This window comes from Mesoplodon bidens (assembly GCF_964165515.1).
Source record: "Mesoplodon bidens genome assembly, chromosome: 18".
In the NCBI taxonomy this organism is placed as follows: Eukaryota; Metazoa; Chordata; class Mammalia; order Artiodactyla; family Ziphiidae; genus Mesoplodon; species Mesoplodon bidens.
Window position 1 is genome coordinate 8,047,948 of NC_138175.1, and position 18,555 is coordinate 8,066,502.

The 18,555-nt window shown below is 42.6% G+C and overlaps 1 protein-coding gene across 1 annotated transcript; it reads right to left on the minus strand.

Annotated features, from left to right (window-relative positions):
- Positions 1–407: 407 nt before the first annotated feature.
- Positions 408–18,461, minus strand: ATMIN (ATM interactor). Its single transcript, XM_081217234.1, has 4 exons — positions 18,111–18,461; positions 7,583–7,708; positions 6,800–6,999; positions 408–6,103 (listed from the first exon to the last, which is right to left on the minus strand). Exons 1-4 carry the CDS (start codon positions 18,447–18,449, stop codon positions 4,291–4,293), a joined length of 2,478 nt encoding a protein of 825 aa, XP_081073360.1. The 5' UTR covers positions 18,450–18,461; the 3' UTR covers positions 408–4,290.
- Between the last annotated feature and the right edge of the window lie 94 nt (positions 18,462–18,555).

Sequence of the window (18,555 nt, forward strand, 5' to 3'; positions counted from 1 at the left end):
TACAGCACAGGAAAAGGAAGATAAAGTAGGAGAGGGATCAGTTTCAAATTCAGTCCTAAGCAGCAACAATGTTTGAGATGCAATCATAAAACCAAATATTTCACCTAGGACATGGAAAAAGCACTAGATCACCAGAAAGCAAAGAGTAAAAAGCTGCAAGCAGAAGCAATAAGAAGATGCCTAACTTGGAACAAGGTCTTATTGACACATAATATGCTAATCAGCTCACTCCTTTAGGCCAAAAAAAAAAAAAAAAAAGTCTTTGTTCACATAGGTAACATATTTTTGAGAATAACAAAGTCACCATGGAGATATATTTTTTTAAACAATTTTTTATTTTCTGAAATATTTGACTATTTCACTGATAAACTAAAAATGAATATTATTTAATTTTGTTGTTTCTTTTTTGTAGCCTTTATGACCTGTAATATTAACTTGCTTGATGGTAAAGAACCAAAAGTTAATGGAAGGGCCTTGACCACGAGTTTCTCCTATGACAACCTTCACTATTCCTGATTTTGTGGATTTAGAACAAAGTTACAAATGTGTTTATTTTGTTAGTTATTAGTAAGGCAATATATAAATTTAGATTTTTTCTGAAGTTGAAAGAACTGAATGAATACTAGCCCTCTTTCAGTTTCAGTATTATAGACAATGCTCTTATTCATTCACATACTTTGGACACCTGCTCCTTTCAAACATGCATATTTTTAAAATACAGTGCCCAAATGTGTTAATTTGAGGACACCAACAACCTGAGAGGCCTTTCCATGTGCTCTTTAGCCTGCTTCTCTTGATATGTAAACTAGTGTATCAGTGTGTCTGCTAATACAGTTCACACAATTGAGAGAACTCTTTGGATTTAAGCATTGCAAAACAATGGTATTTAGTCGACTATCTTCTTGACTATAAGAACATTAGACTAGCCGACATCATGCTGAAAAAACTAGATTAAATTCATGCCATTTAAGCCAACAGACTGACATGTCCTCTCCTAGTGTCAAATCTAATCTGTGGCACTTTAACACACTTCAGGTGAGAACACACACATATATTGGGATATAAGGAAAATAAAACCGCATAATACTTGAGACTTCAAAGGCTTCATTCCTAAATGCCCCAAAGTTACATGTTCCTCCTACTCTTTATTAAAGAGCCTTCTGAAAACAAGTCTGAGAAGCATTTCTTTAAGTATACACGATAGTAAGTACTCTTCAGAGTCAATATTAGATAACAAGTTTGGACTGGGACTAAGATAAGCATTCTAAAATTGAGACTGTAAAGGATTACATGAAAATATCACCCTGTCATTAAACAAGTCAACTTCACAAATAGCCTGACACTGATACATTTTCTTCCAATCAAAAGTAGCTGCAAACTGGGATTTCCCTGGTGGCGTAGTGGTTAAGAATCCGCCTGCCAACGCAGGGGACAAGGGTTCGAGCCCTGATCTGGGAAGATCCCACATGCCGTGGAGCAACTAAGCCCGTGCGCCACAACTATTGAGCCTGCGCTCTAGAGCCCGCAAACCACAACTACTGAAGCCCACGTGCCCAGAGCCCGTGCTCCGCAACAAGAGAAGCCACCGCAATGAGAAGCCCCCGCTCTCCGCAACTAGAGAAAGCCTGCTAGCAACAACGAAGATCCAACGCAGCCAAAAAAAAAAAAGGTAGCTGCAAACCTTCCTCTGCATCTTTCAGGTAAGTCTATAAAAAATTTCTACTTTTATTTCCCTTTATCTAAAGGGAATCAAATACAATGATTTGGCTTTCCTGCAATTAGTGACTGAGTATGAGCAAAGAACAAGTCATAGTCCTACCCTCTTATTTTTGCTCTTAAGCCAGAACCATATTACTTACAAAGATAAAAGACACCCCATTATGAAATGGTGACATTTGGATGAAAAATGAATCAGAGTAATTTCCTTTGAAATTATTTTTTCAAATTTCCTTTGAAAAAGTTTTCCCAAAACTTAAATCATAGGGCACTTTTTATCAAAATAAAAATTTTACATCAAAACAGCAGCTTTGGGAATTCCCTGGCAGTCCAGTGGTTAGGACTCTGTGCTCTCACTGCCAAGGGCCCAGGTTCAATCCCTGGTCAGGGAACTAAGATCCCACAAGCTGCATGGTGCAGCCCAAAAAACCCAGAAGTTTTGGTAATGGAATGTCTTTTCATTTTCTACTAGGAAAATTGTTAGCATATTTTCATGAACAAAGGAAAGACAGTAATGGAAATAACTAGGCACAGTCATTTCATCGTGTGACTTTCAGACAATGATGAGTTTGTGAAAAGTTAAGGCAACGAAGTCACATTATGAGTATGCTGAAGAATTCACACAAAAGGTAGAATTCTCACTTCTCTTTAATCACTGAGTTTCAGATTTTACAAATAATCTTAGAACAATTCAGGTAACTAAGGTTTTGGGGGGAAACAGTTCTTGTACATGAAGAACTATTACATGCTCCATTTTTTTGCAAATAACTCTATTGGCTGGATTAACAAACACTGTCACAGAAACACAGAATTTTTTTAAAGCCATAGATCACTGCATATATATTTACAAAAAGCCATAAACAAACATGCATTTCTCCTTATTAGGAGAACTTAAATAGATGTTTGAACATTAAGGCAGTGATGATTCTAAAACATAATGAAATTCTAAGTTAAGGCTTTATGTTTGTTTTGAAACCCATATTCATAGGCAACTGTGACCAAAGCAAACTTTTATCTATCAGATTGAGTTCATCTGCTCAGGATATGTTATTTATCAACTACCAATAATTCTTCTACAGGATAGGAATTAGTAGCAACACCACTAATTTACTTCAATGAATTCTTAGTCCCCTCCTTAGGTTTTGAGGATTTAGCCTTCAGCAGCATAAGCACGTGTCACAGAAAGAACAGAACATTTTTCTGGGTAAACTTAGAAAAATTTACAGACTGCACTGATTTTTACTTGCCTGAAAGTTGGCCAACAATCAAGAACTCAGAATCTCCTAAATACAGAAAACTCCAAAAGCATACTTAATCACACACCCATCTCAAAACACAGATGTTCTTGATTATTGAAGCACTTGGTCTTCACCTCATTTTCTTTGAAGACTGTTTGGTATTACCCTCTCTAAACAAAGCAACAAAATGCAGAACACCATATTTTAGATGGATCTATTCTGTAATTGCTATCCTCAAGGCACAAATACTATCCTTGCTAGACCAATGTGTTTCCTCATTTAAGGAAAAAATGAGAGGTGGATGAAAAGAAGATTCACTTTAAAATAGCTGCTGATTGCACTCTTGCCCTATCAAGCTTATGCAAAGTGTTGAAATTTAGGGGGGAATGTCCTTTTCTCCTTATGTTATTTTTTTTTAAACATTTAGAGAGACAAAACTCAGACTCAGCTGGTGGGTGAGCTTTGAGGAGCAGCTCTGGAGCCACCGTCCTGGCCTTCTGTAGAGAGTAGGAGAGATGCTCGTAGGACACACTCCAGTCTGGGCTAACAGGCATGATTTCACAGCCCAGCGTTTCCATAGTTGGGGTGACTTACTGTCACTTAGACTGAAAGGATCACTATTTACACTAAGTGCTTGCCGCTACTTCTTTAAGCAATAATTTTACAGCAACACGTCTTGTGAGGAAAGTACTATACACTTAATGTTGGTATCAGTAAGAGTTCACGTAGAGGAGGGATGGCATTGACTATATGAAAATTGTCTCAAAAGCTAAAGACAAGTGTAGTTTCCTTTGTGTCTTCAAATCGGGAGAGTAAGATGTCAAAGCAGATGAAGCTGTTGGTGTTTAAATCTGATGGTGCAGCGTCAGACTTCTTTAGACATTATTGGGACACAGGAATTTCGTAACAAGCACTGGCAAAAAGTATTTTAGGTGCAATTTAAGTAATTCATACTTTGACTAAAATGTTTTGAAGGTTTGAAAAGTTTGTACCCTAGTCCTGCTGAGCTTGGCTTCAGCTAAATGGTTAGATGGGTTTTAAAGGTGTGAAATACATTTTTTTTTTTTTTTAAGAAGGGAAGACTACACTGAAAGGGCAAATGTAGGCAACACAAAAACAATCATTGTTAGATCAACATCTTATACTTTATAATACACTCACACATTTTTACACAAATTTCATGTTTACAAGTACAAAAGGCAAAGAACCTCAGATAATTGAAGTAACTGTATCATCAAGTACATTCAATAGAGTTAACACTGTTGTCCCAGTTCTCCATCTTCTAAATCCAGAAGGGAACCAACTGTAAATGCCATCCCCCATGTGGATTTCACTTTCAGAAGTTGGAGACTGGGTGTAGTTCTGCACATGTCTGGGTTTCAACAGAGCTGAATTGAGATTCCATCGTGTTCCAGGCCAAATCGGCCAGAAGAAAGTCATCCATTGCTGTTTGAGTTTCATTGCTGGTGAAGAATAAGCTCCCCAAAGTTTCAAAGCCAGAATTCATGGTCTGTGTTTCTGCACTGTTCAACTGAACTTTGCTTTCTAGAGCAGGTAGGTTTTTAGCAGTGTTGATTCCTTCAGTTTGGGTCTCTGTGTCAGATGAATCAGTACTCATGGAAAAGCTGGAGTGTTTCAGAATACTTCCCAGAGGCAGATGAGGGCTACTGTCTAAAAAGAAGTTCAAGTCCGTCTGTGTTTGCGTGTCAAACATTTCAAGGCCTAAGAAGTTAGAATTTCCCCTACAACTGTAGGACTGGGCACAGGGATCTGCAAGTAAGAAGTCAGTTTGGGTCTCTATGTCCAGAGATTCCAAGACTGGCTCCGTGGTCATGGTGCTAAGCTCACTCTCTTCAGTTTGAGTCTGCATATTTGAGGCCGAAAGGAACTCTTCAATATCAAAATCAATTGCAGGATTCTGGGTTGGGCCAGATGGGAGCTGGGTGTCAGGTCCAGTATTTGTGTCAGACAAAAGACTACGATTGTCTAGTGTCTGACCAGGCAGATTACTTGACAAGATGTTTTCTAGATCACTTAATAAATCTATGGTTTGGGTCTGATTATCTGTCATACTCTGTGAAGAAAGCATACTATTCTGTGCACTGAAGTTTATAATTGGTACAGATTTCTCAATATCTTGATTTAAAGTTTTAGGGTGGTTCTGAGGTAACAAACCATGAGTCACAGTCTCTGCTACTAAGCTGCTGCTTATAATACTGTCTGTAGAAACACCATATGACGAATGGACACTCTCAAAAATGTCTCCACACATTACAGCTTGGTCCATCTGTACTCGATCATCGGTTGGACTTTGCATTCCACTGGTCTGAGTTTCTCTGGAGATCCCACCTGACTGGAAACTAGCATCTATAAACACATCAGTCTGAGCCGCTATAGATGAGGTTACCTTAGAACTGGGCAAAAAAGTTTGAGTATGAACACTAATGGGAAGGGAAACTTGAGAACCAAATGTCAAATCAGTTTGAGAACAAGATGACACAGAGGAATCAGGGCTAGCCCACTCTGCAGACGGTATAAAGTATTGTGTGGTATAAGACAGTTCTGTCTGTACGTTGATTGAAGAAATGCTGTTCTTCTGACATGTGTTCCCTAGTTCTTGTAAAGGGTTAGATGGACTTTTACCCAAGTTTACTTGAACGCCTGTGCTAATTGGCTCAACAGCAACAGTATTTACAATTTTTGAAAGAGGGAGGCTCTCCTTGAGAGAGCAAGCCTCCGAATCTAGGCCGAGGATCAGGGTTCCGATGGACAAGGGCAGTAAGTGCACAGCACCGGGGGCAGAGCCCTGATGATCGACACCCAACACCACAGGCTGGGCTGAGGAGTCGGCTGTAGGCACAAAGACAGGCACAGGAGAAAGCTGCATAACGGGGAGTTTAACCAAAGCCACTTTGGGCTTTGGTAAAAGCAACTTCTGAGGATACCTTGGAGGTGTTGGAAGAGTCTGCTTTCTGGCATTAGAGCTGCAAGAATCTTCAAACGAAGCCACTAGCTTTATTTCTGAAGTTTCTAGTTCTTGAGCGTCTGGTCTTGGGGTTGCTTGGTTGCTCAGTGATTCAACAGTCTTACTGGACAACTTCTGGTTGTGCAGGCAGTTTTCCATTTTCCTTTTCTTACTAGGTGGATCCCTGAAAACAGTGACAGAGTCAAAAGAGAAAAACAATTTTAAACTGCAGTTTTCTTCATCAACCCTGGCACTGTATCTTCACTTACAAATTCTATTTCCCACATCTACAGCAGAGGTCAGATTCAACCCAGCGAAGAGAAATCCATTCTTTTGTAACTCGGCCTATTATCAATATATGGTAGGTAGAAGTTCAGAAACATGCCAACAGGGAAGCCCACCTTTTTTTTGGGTAAAGTGCTAAGTACCAGAACTCAACTTAGATCTGTAAGCATTAGGAAGCTAACAGATTATATAATGCAACTATTATCATTTCTCAAGTAGGAAGCTCTTAGTCCAAATATAAAGATGACGTTTCAAATGAAGCACAGTTTCATGATACAAAACTCTTCAACAGTCTAGTATCCCTCTAACAGAAAACGCTGGAAGCTTCTGAAGAATTGAAAACCCACTAGGTTTTCAGTTGGGAATAATAAGGGATTCTCCAAAGGAGCTGGTGAAAGAACAAGGAAGAACAGTTGGGTCAAGTATATGTGGGTCACTTGCTACTACTGCTGCCATTTCCAAAAGTCCCTTCTTCGTGTCACACCTTTTCTCCGCCATGCCTCCTTTCTCCCCACACGAATGGCTCTACAGGAAGTTTAATTTGAAACTCTTCCCACAGTTATTGGCTTTTGGGCCACCATTTTTTCCCCTTTACCTGTGTTCTGCAGGGATCTCATGGCCAGTTCGGTAGATGTGGGACTGTAATGCAGTCCTGCTGGCATAGGGACAGCCACATGTGCACTGGAAGGTCTTACCACAATCCTCTGCATGTCTTTTCAAGTCCCACTCAGTGCCATACGAATTGCTGCACTTACTACATTTATGCTTCTTTTCAGCATGCATTTTCATAAAGTGCTAGGAAGAACACAAAAGGACTAAAATGAAAAACTGCAACTGCTCAGAACATTTCAAAAACCATCAACATACCCAAATTAACAATGATTTTACATGATACAATATAGCAGTGCAAATCAAAAGAATGTAAAAGCAGGCAACTCTTCCAGTCCAGAATCATCTCTTTCCCCACTGGCTGGGTCCCTCCCTCCTCTTTATGATAGCTGCTTCTGAAATTATTCTTTTCCCTGCAGTTTCTTAATCCCTTGGGAGAACATTTCCTTTGTGCCTTTGCTCCTCTGACCTTGAAAGCATGCAGATTCACACAAGAGATCTGGAAGTACACAGTTTATCATACTTTGCTGACTCGGTCTTCTTTTCTTTCCAAATCCACTTCTGGACAACTTCCCCTCCAGAACAAGCCATGTCTCCTTCACTTACATCCTACTCATTTTTTCCCCAAGTGGGAGACTTGGGTGGCTGTCCTTACAAGCAGCTTTCTGCTCAATTCTCTAGTTATGATTGGTAAGTAATTAGAATACATGAGGTTTATGACATCTGCATTTCATCCTCAGAGAAGTATACTTAAAGACAAGTAAAATACCTGTTTTACGAGAGAAAATTGAGAAAATGGTCTGTCAGGGCCTCTAGGGCATCCTTTAATTGGACAACAGTAGAATTTTGGTACAGTTTTCAAATCCTTTCTTATTGTCGGATTCACTATGCCATCCTGCAAAAGAAAAATTACTTTAAATAATTATCTTCAAAAAACCAACAGAACAAGCTGGGAGTGATAACAAGGAATGAATAAAGATGTGCACAAGGGATCGTTTTAGGGTGATGAAAATGTTCTAAAATTTGGGATTGTGTTGATGGTTGCACAACTGTAAATCTACTAAAAAATAACTGAATTATTAATTTAAAATGGGTAAATTATATCATGTGTAAACCATAGCTCAATAAATCTGTTAAAAAATTTTAAAACAAACAAAAACCAACTACATTGTTTAAAAACCTTCTATCCATTCCTTTAGCACTCCTTCTAGACTTCAAAATCTCTGCCCTTCAAGCCAGCTTCTCTAATCGTTAAGTGGTATATTTATAGTTTCTCAGGCTCAAGACCTGGTATCATCCTTAAGTCTTCCTTTCTTTTTTAATCCCACCCCCAATGAATTAGTGTGAGTCTCTGAAAAAGACCTGACTATGACCTAGGTCTTCCTGATAAAGAGAACTGTGACTTTCTCTGATCACCACAATGCCCCCTAAAGTAGCTAAAGCTAGTTAACACAACTTTTATACAGTAGCGTGAATACAGGCACCATGCTCTGTTTGAAATTCAGTAATCATTATAATGGCCAGTGCTAACATAGCTTTTACTACCGTGGCAGGCACTGTTCTAAGCACTTTATATATATTAACTCATCCTAGTAATCCTTTCTTATTAAGTATGTGATTGACTTTTAGGCTGGGAATTTTAAAATAATTGGTGAGTTAATTTAGCTTAAAGTGCTGTCTTGTTGCCCTTGATGAGCCCACATCCCTCAGGAGTGAGAAACCTATGACCTCCAGTAGAATTCTTATCTGGCAACCCCCAGCTGGCCCCAGAGGAAGGTGTGTGGATGGGGTGCTGGGGTGGGCAAGGACCTCCCTACTACGGGTGGAAACAACTGGACACGTGCTCAGGCCTCAGCTACCGCTGTAGCACCTAGACGTTTTAGTCCTTAGGTGCTGTGATGGGAAAGGATTCACTACTTTTGGAACATGCCCACCTCCTCCGCTCCCATGAGTGTGCATCTAGAGAAGAAACGAATCACCGTGTGGCTAGGACTCCCTCCGTTTGCTTTCCTACTGGATCTCAAGAGGAACATGTTGATCTTGTTGAGTCTGTGTCCACTCATGTAGAGGGGAAAAGAAGCTATTCTTGTTTCATTTTTAAACAACGTAATTTATCTCTCAATGATATAAAATGTAGTCAGTTATTCCTCCATGTCTTCTACCTTGGTCCATCCTTTTATAATCCTACTGCACTACACTGTCTAGAGATTCATATTCATTTGGATTATTTAAATGGTCTCCTAAATAATTTTCCTTCCTCTTCTAATGTCAGAACAAATTTGACATTCCAAAAAATTATTTGTATATATCACCGAATACTATTTTTTAAAAAAAGGCACATAAAATAAAATCCTGGGACTTCCCTAGTGGTGCACTGGTTAGGAGTCCACCTGCCAATGCAGGGGACGCGGGTTCGGGCCCTGGTCTGGGAGGATCCCACGTGCCGTGGAGCAACTAAGCCTGTGTGCCACAACTACTGAGCCTGCGTGCCACAACTACTGAAGCCTACGTGCCTAAAGCCTGTGCTCCACAACGAGAGAAGCCACTGCAATGAGAAGCCCGCGCACCGCAATGTAGGGTGGCCCCTGCTCGCTGCAGCTAGAGAAAGCCTGTGCGCAGCAACAGAAGACCCAACGCAGCCACAAATAAATAAATAAACAAAATTTATAAATAAATAAATAAAATCAAATCAAATCCCATCTCCTCATTATGCCTCCAATCGACCACCATAACCATATCTTTTTCTGTTCCCTTTTCATACACTCCCCTGCTCAGCCTAACACTCTTCCCACTTCCACTTCCACCTTCTACAGCCACTCTCGGATGACTGTCTCCCTCCAGGCAGAATGCAACGGTGGGAAGAGGGCACGGCATGGAGAGGCCTGTAAGCCATTTCCACCACTGATTAGGCACATGACTTTAGACAGGTTATTTAATCTCCGAGCCAGTTTGCTCATTTCAAAAACAGAGAGAATAGTTAACTCTCAGGATTATCTAGTACTGGATTAGCATGGCGCCTGCTCACATTCTCAATAAATAGCACTCCCTTGTTCTGCTCACCACCCAGATCTATTCCTTGTCTGAAATCCAAGGTAGCAGCTAACTTAACTTGCAAACTCTCATCTTCTTCTAGAATTCCTGTCTCCTCGACTAAATTTCTTAAGGGCAGAAACTAGTTGATACATCTCCTGGTACTGTTTTCATGCTTTAGACTGCACACTACAGGCAGAGTACTTGTAGAAAGGCAGTCCAGTGTAGGGCAGCAGCTCTCAAACCTACAGGCCTGTGAAAAATCACGTGAGGCATTAAAAAAAAAAATACCTGTGCCGGGTCCCAGTCCCAGGGAATGATATAATTAGTTCTGGGTGGGTTTCGTATTTGGTTTAAAAATCTCCCCTGATGATCCCAGTGTGTAGCCTAGCTTAAGAACCATGGTGCGGTGGTTAAACCCATGGGTTCTGGAATATGGAATTCTCTACATTGCTCCTTTTCTGTGACCTTGAAAAAATTAACTGCCTTGGTTTCCTTATTTGTAAAGTAGGCATGATAGTACGATCTACCTCAGGGTTGTTGTGAGGATTTAGTGAATAATTTAAGAGACTTAGAACAGTGCTTATCATATAATCACTCAATTAATTACTATAGCTATTACTTATCGGCTGTGGAGATTTTTGTTGCTTCTTTTGCTTTCTGCCAACCAACTTAAGGCCAATAAGCTAATCTAAACCAGTACTTTACATTAAATACTGTCCTTGTGGCAACAGAAATAAAAGCAAAAATAAGCAAATGGGACCTAATCAACCTTACAAGCTTTTGCACAGCAAAGGAAACCATAAACAAAACAAAAAGACTACCTACGGAATGGGAGAAAATATTTGCAAATGATGCGACCGACAAGGGCTTAATCTCCAAAACATACAAACAGCTCATTCAACTCAACAACAACAAAAAACAACCCAATTGAAAAATGGGCAGAAGAACTAAACAGACATTTCTCCAAAGAAGACAGATGGCCAACAGGCACATGAAAATATGCTCAACATTGCTAATTATTACAGAAATACAAATCAAAGCTACAATGAGGTACCACCTCACACCAGTCAGAATGGCCATCACCAAAAAGTCTACAAATAACAAATGCTGGAGAGGGTGTGGAGAAAAGGGAACCCTCCTACACTGTTGGTGGGAATGTAAGTTGGTGCAGCCACAGTGGAAAACAGTATGGAGGTTCCTCAAAAAGCTAAAAACAGAGTTGCCATATGATCCAGCAATCCCACTCATGGGCATATATCCAGACAAAACTATAATTCCAAAAGATACACGCACTCCTATGTTCACAGCAGCACTATTCACAATAGCCAAGACATGGAAACAATCTAAATGTCCATCGACAGATGAATGGATAAAGATGTGGTGTGTGTGTGTGTGTGTGTGTGTATACACACACACAGTGGAATACTACTCATCCATAAAAAAGAACAAAATAAGGCCATTTGCAGCAACATGGATGGAACTACAGATTATCATACTAAGTGAAGTGAGAAAGAGAAAGACAAATACCATATGATATCACGTATATGTAGAATCTAAAATATGACACAGGGCTTCCCTGGTGGCGCAGTGGTTCAGAGTCCGCCTGCCGATGCAGGGGACACGGGTTCATGCCCCGGTCCGGGAGGATCCCACATGCCACGGAGCAGCTGGGCCTGTGAGCCATGGCCGCTGAGCCTGTGCGTCTGGAGCCTGTGCTCCGCAACGGGAGAGGCCACAACAGTGAGAGGCCCGCATACCGCAAAAAAAAAAAAAAAAAAAGGACACAAATGAACTTATCTATGAAATAGACATGGACTCACAGACATAGAGAACACACTTGTGGTTGCCAAGGGGGAGGGTGGGTAGGGGAGGGATGGATTAGGAGTTTGGGGTTAGCAGATGCAAACTATTATACAGAGAATGGAGAGACAACAAGGTCCTACTGTATAGCACAGGGAAATACATTTAATATCCTGTGATAAACCATAATGGACAATAATATATATATAAAAAGTATATATAACTGAGTCACTCTGCTGTACAGCAGAAATTAACACAACATTGTAAATCAACTATACTTCAATTAAAAAAAGAAAGAGGGCTTCCCTGGTGGCGCAGTGGTTGAGAGTCCGCCTGCCGATGCAGGGGACACGGGTTCGTGCCCCGGTCCGGGAAGATCCCACATGTCGCGGAGCGGCTGGGCCCGTGAGCCATGGCCGTTGAGCCTGCGTGTCCAGAGCCTGTGTTCCGCAACGGGGAGAGGCCACAGCAGTGAGAGGCCCGTGTACCGCAAAAAAAAAAAAAAAAAAAGAAAGAAAAATCCATGGATTCATCTCAAAAAAACAAAAAAATACTGTCCTTGTGAAAGTCTGATTGAAATGCCACTTTTATTGAAACACTGGCCTCTGCTAGCTTTAATGACAACCAACACTGTCTCTCAATCACCAAACTCATCCCATTTACCAGTTCATCTTTTTTTAAATGAAATACTTTTAAACTTATATTATTTTCCTTCTAGTGTTATCTGCAAGAAAAAATCAAATACAGAGAGAATATTAAGAAAGCTCTAAAATTCTTTCTTTTTTTTTTTTTTTTAAGGCTAGGACAATTAAAAAAAATTATTTATTTTGGCTGCACCGGGTCTCAGTTGCAGCATGCATGTGGGATCGAACCTCGGGCCCCCTGCATTGGAAGCACGGAGTCTTACCCACTGGACCACGAGGGAAGTCCCCATGCTTACTTCTAATACATCTTAAATTTGCTTAGCAATCCTTTTATTATCCCTTTTCAAACTCCCTATCATGTTCTCAATATACCTGTTCACTTCACTTTTTAAAAAATTAATAAACTTTATTTTTTAAGAGAAATTTTATTAGATTCACAGCAAAATTGAGCACAAAGTACAGAGTTCCCATACACTGTAGTGCCCCGCCCCCCCCCCCCCACCCCCGCAACACAGCCTGTTCCACTATTAACATTCCTCACCAGAGTGGTACATTTGTTACAATTGATGAAACTACACTGACACGTCATTATCACCCGAAGTCCATAGATTTTATTAGAGTTCACTATTTGTGCTGCACATTCTATGGGTTTGCCAAATGTATAATGACAGCTATCCATCGTTATAATATCATACAGAGTATATTCACTTTCCTAAAAATCCTCTGTGCTCCACCTATTCGTGACACCTTTCCCCTTAAGCCCTGGTAACCACTAATCTTTCTACTGTCTCTGTAGTTTTGCTTTTTCCAGAATATCATTTAGTTGGAATCATACAGTATGTAGCCTTTTCAGATTGGCTTCTTTCACTTGGTAATAAGCATGTGAGGGTCCTCCATGTCTTTTTTTTTTTTTTGCGGTACGCGGGCCTCTCACTGCTGTGGCCTCTCCCGTTGCGGAGCACAGGCTCCGGACGCGCAGGCTCAGTGGCCATGGCTCACAGGCCCAGCCGCTCTGCTGCACGTGGGATCTTCCCGGACCGAGGCACGAACCCGTGTCCCCTGCATCGGCAGGCGGACTCCCAACCACTGCGCCACCAAGGAAGCCCCCTCCATGTCTTTTCATGGCTTGATGGCTCATTTCTTTTCAGTGCTGACCAATATTCCCCTGTCTGGATGGGCCATCGTTCATTTATCCATTCACCTGCTGAAGGACATCTTGGGTGCTTCCAAGCTTTGGCAGTTATGCTTTAAAAACATCTCCTACCACCTCCTCGCGTTTCCTTTCTCACTGCTACCATCATTAGTTCAAGTATTCCTGACTCTCTGTTTGGACTTTCTCACTAACTTCTTAACTAATTTCTAGACCTTCAATCTCTTTTTCATTCACACTTTGCCACACTCACCTTTCTAAAATATACCTCTGATAATGACATCACCTCACTCAAACATTTTCAACGGCACCCCAATACTCCCCAAGTCCAAATTCCTCTAGCCACTGGGACGTCCAAAGTCCTGTACTATATAGCTTCAAACTATGCTTCTCTTCCATCATTTCTCTGTTATATCTAATGGAATTACTTAAAATTCCCCAAACCTTTTCAAAAGGAGGAATATATTTATAACTTTGTTGCACTTGGGAATGTTTTAAAAAGAGTAAATGTTCAGTAAAAACTTGGGGCATTATACTGAATATGTTTAAGTGGCCATCTAAGTCAAAACTGTATCACACACCAGGATGAGACACTAAAGGCAGTCATATCGGACATCAACAACATCTACTTGTTGCTGTCATTACAGGTGTGGAAACAACCCGACGCTGTTCGTTTTCCTGCTTTCTGAGGGCCAACTCCTCAGTCCTCCCATCACCACCTCTCTTCTCCAGTTCCTGGCCTTCTTCCCATTCTTGTTCTGAGAAAATAAGCTCTGAGATGAGAATGGGGTGATAAGAAATGGTAATGGCACAATAAGACATGAACTGGAGTAAGAAAGCAATGTTTTTGCTCTGAAGTGCTATATACATTCTAGAATAAAACTTAGCAGACTTTTCTTTTAACTGTACCTTTTGTGTGCATAACCGAAAAAAATGACAAAAACTACTTCATGCTTTTTGTACCTTTTGGGTACTTGTTTATAAAACATTTTAAGTAAAAGAATTTGAAAAAGAACCTATGAGAGGAAATAACTGAAAAACAAGATGGACAAAAGTAAACAGAGAAGAAGAGCAAAGCGAGAGGAAGGACTCCGATGAAGAGAGGATAAAAGGAAAGGATTGTAAGAACTGTGGCACAAATTGGGGAAAAAAAAAAAAAAAAGAAGAAAAGGCATTATAGCTACTCTAGCATCTCTCTGCCTTCGCAGAAAAACATCCAAGAAGAAAAGTAGTTTGCTTTGTTGTTGTCTTATTGTAAATTTAAAATTAGAAGTCTTTGTATACTATGATCTATAGAGCAACTTGGAACATTTACTTTTCTTAAAAAAAAAAAATTCCTGGCAAATCATTAAAAGCAAACCCCTGGACTGAACATAACACAAAATCCACTAAGCCATGTTTTAAAAATATGTGTTGCTGGATAAGAGGTTATTTAAGGGTGCCCCTGTCCCCTTCACTATTTTTAAACGTGAGGGATAAAAGAATCAAGAAATGCCCATTTACTCCTACTCTTCTTTTCCCTGAATCACCAGCTTTCATTTCTCCATGGATCCCCTTGTAGGCAAGGCTGGACTAGGATATTTCCAGATTTACTTACAGGATATGGAATATAGACATATATCTTAAGAACCCACATAAAACCAAAAGGTATCATGTACTTTACACCTTACAACTCTATCTGCACTTTTATTCATCATCCTTCAGAAGGATTTGTTAATCATTAAGAAGGGAGTATTTGACTGAGGGCAGGGTATCTTCTGAAGACTAGAAATAAATAAGAACCTTACAACAAATAACGGGGAAGGAAGGGAATAAAATATTATCATAGGGGCTTCCCTGGTGGTGCAGTGGTTAAGAATCCGCCTGCCAATGCAGGGGACACGGGTTCGAGCCCTGGTCCAGAAAGATCCCACATGCCGTGGAGCAACTAAGCCGTGCGCCACAACTACGGAGCCTGTGCTCTAGGGCCCATGAGCCACGATTACTGAGCCCACGAGCCACAACTACTGAAGCCTGCGCGCCTAGAGCCCGTGCTCCGCAACAAGAGAAGCCACCGCAGTGAGAAGCCCGCGCACTGCAACGAAGAGTAGCCCCCGCTCGCCGCAACTAGAGAAAGCCCGCACGCAGCAACGAAGACCCAGAGCAGCCAAAAATAAATAAATAAAATAAATTAAAAAATATATATATTATCATAATCCAGGAGAAAAAAAACACAACAACTAGGACAGAAACTAGAATTATGTAAGTAGCCGTAACCAAGAGAACAAAGGGAAAAATCGCCATTGAATACGATGCAGATCTGCCAAGCAGATACACTCACGCTTCAGGGCCCGTAGGAGCACACTCGACGGCTAGTGGAGCCTCTGGTCCAAACGCAGACCGCCTTCAAAGCCACAGGGAGCTCCCAGTCGGTTCTTGTCCTTACTAGGCCTCCTTCTTCCCCCTCCCTCCTCCCAATACTTGAGAACATCAAGGGTCAAGCATAATGTTTGAACTCAAGAGCCTACGACTTGGCTCCCAACTGTGCGGACAGATTCCCCACACTGGGCCAACACTATACAGATAGGGCTATTTTGTCACATAGGCTACCTTCATGAAAAAAAAAGAACCCCCTTTGCACTAAGACAGCAGATGTTCAGGGGCTGCATGGTTAGAAAGATGGAACAAGGCAGGAAAGTGAGCCTGTCTGACATGGAAGAAACAACGATGGTTCAGGGTGAGGTTTCTTTAATTCCTGCTGAAACAGGTCTCTCTAGTGACCTAGGAAGGAAACTCAGGAGAGTCCATTTTTCAGTTGTTCAAGATCTGCCGTTCAGAAAGCAATCTTGAGTGCACTGTGCTGTCTGCAGACAAGAGAAATATGAAAAAATGACTAAAACTGGAAGAATGGCTTCACATAGGTTCTAAGCAAGGGGGGATGCTGATACTCTGCTGTGCTAACGTCCAAGTAAAGGTCTGACTGTTAAAATTTACAGTTGCCTCAAACATATTCCTCCTTCTTAGGCCTATTATATGCTTAGGATTGGTAGCTTCAGAATTCCTGAACTTTACATATTTTAAAAACATAATTAGAAATAAACCTACTGCATACTACCAAACCCATCGTATACTAGTCCTGACAAGTAAATGGTATCTTTGCGCTTAACAGACGCTTCACAAAGTCTGGAGAGATACACAGCCCCTGACAGCAATTCCATAGAAAAGAACAATGTAAACTGTTAAAAAGTGCTTGCGAGAGTGATGTTCAGGCCAACACAAAGAGAGTCGTGGTCAGACTGGCAGCTTCCTCTGTGCTCAGAGATGTAACGTCTGCCTTAGTTGTCTACCAGTGAGGGGAGGATACTGAAGGTGGGTGATGGCTGTTATACATGAGCTGAAGAGAACCCAGGGATTAGGCTGAAGAATTCCTGCAAATATACAGTTCATCCACTCAAGATAAAATATGGTTAAGAAAAGGAAGTGTTTAATTAAAATTCGGGATGGAGGAGAAAACAGGAGAATGAAGACCATTCCCAGAGTTACTTCACTTGTGTTGTGGAAGAGACGCAGAACTTGCAGGGAAATTGCAGCCCCACCTGCAAGGTCTTCCTCAGCGTACCTCCATGTACCTCTCCTGACCGGGCCTCCCTAATCGTCACTTCAGGACGTTGTTGCCTGTGTCCAGCTGGTGCTAGAAGGGGGCTGCCCTCCGTGGGGCATCACATCTGCCCTACTAGAGACCATCACCTCAAACTTTCTGCTGTTAAATTCTTATCAGAAGCCTGATTCTAAAAACGTTTCTGAGGAAGATTTACCTGAAGGGCAGATGGAACATGCAACAGGAGAGGTAATTTCAACTTACTCCTGAATCAATTCAGACCACCGAAAGCTACATACTCACGAAACTCCTTTCAGTAACGTGCTTTGGAATTATGCCCCTGTTGGCCTAGAAAGACTTGAAGAAGAGGTGCAAGTAAACTTCCTATTGTAATGACTGAGAAATCATGATTTAATAGGTCTGGGATGGGGCTGGACATCTGGATTTTTAAGAAGCTTTCCACAGATGTGCACTGAAGGCTGAAAGTCGCCCCATTTTACGTTCAGATTATTGTCCTGTTATTATATACCGTGTCCCCCCTTAAACAAGATCCACGGGAGAAATTTCGCTTAGGTCTCACCCCTGAGCAAAGGTGATGTTTACCAACATTGTGGAACATGTTGCCAAAGCTGCAGCTCCCTGCTAACAACTGGCCCGGAGAAGGAGGCAGTGTGGGTGCGGTGCAAACGGCACCGGCTTCGACCCGAGCCCGGGTTTAAAGCCCAGCACGACGCAGGTGCGTCATCGGTTTCTCTGCAGTAGAACGAAGGTGCCGTGAGAGCTCACGAGACGAACGTGAGAAACGCTCGCGACGCCAAGTGCGAGGCCGGTGGTCTGGCCGGTCCGAGCCCGACAGCGCAGTGGCATGACACAGGGTTTTCCTACCGCTGCGCCTTCCTGCCTCCTAGCTCCCACTCTCCCCGCCGGGACCCCCTCCCCGGTCTGGCACTTTAGGGCCTCGGAAACCCCCGCCGACGCCGGCCGGACCTCGGCGCCTTCCCGTCCGCGGCTCTGGCCGCCCTCGGCCCCGAGCGCCCGCTTCAGGCGCTCGGTCGCGCCAGGCCCCGGGAGGCGCTGTCCGCGGCAGGCTCACCTGCAGGCGGTGGCTCTTGACCAGGTGCATGTTGAGCGCGGGACTGTTGGGCAGGATCTTGCCGCAGCCGCGCACCGTGCACAGGATGTTGGTCCGCACGGCCCGGGACAGCTCACTCACCGACGGCTGGATGAGCTCCCGGGCCGGCGGCGCCGCACCCGCAGGCTGCTGCCTCGCCGCCGTGGGTCGCGGCCGGCTGCCCCTCAGCCGCCCGGGGGGATCCCACGGGCCGGAGGCGGCAGCGGCTCCCCTCGCGGCCGCCGGGACGGCCGCAGCTCCCAAGACCAGAGTTGCGGGCCCCGCCACCGCCGCCGCCGCCGTCGCCTCAGAGGCCGCCATGGCTCCCGCACCTCAGCCCGGACAGCTAGGACGCCCCGCCTCCCGCCGCAGCGACTTCCGGAAGGGGGCGGGGCCTCTCGGCTCATTAGCATCCGGCGGGGCCCGG

Excerpts from the sequence above, each read along its gene's own strand:
- ATMIN (XM_081217234.1), bottom strand. The coding sequence starts at position 18,449 with ATGGCGGCCTCTGAGGCGACGGCGGCGGCGGCGGTGGCGGGGCCCGCA. Across the intron at positions 7,709-18,110 it reads TCAAGAGCCACCGCCTGCAG|GATGGCATAGTGAATCCGAC; the intron begins GTGAGCCTGCCG and ends TTTCTTTTGCAG. Across the intron at positions 6,104-6,799 it reads GAGATCCCTGCAGAACACAG|GGATCCACCTAGTAAGAAAA; the intron begins GTAAAGGGGAAA and ends CACTGTTTTCAG.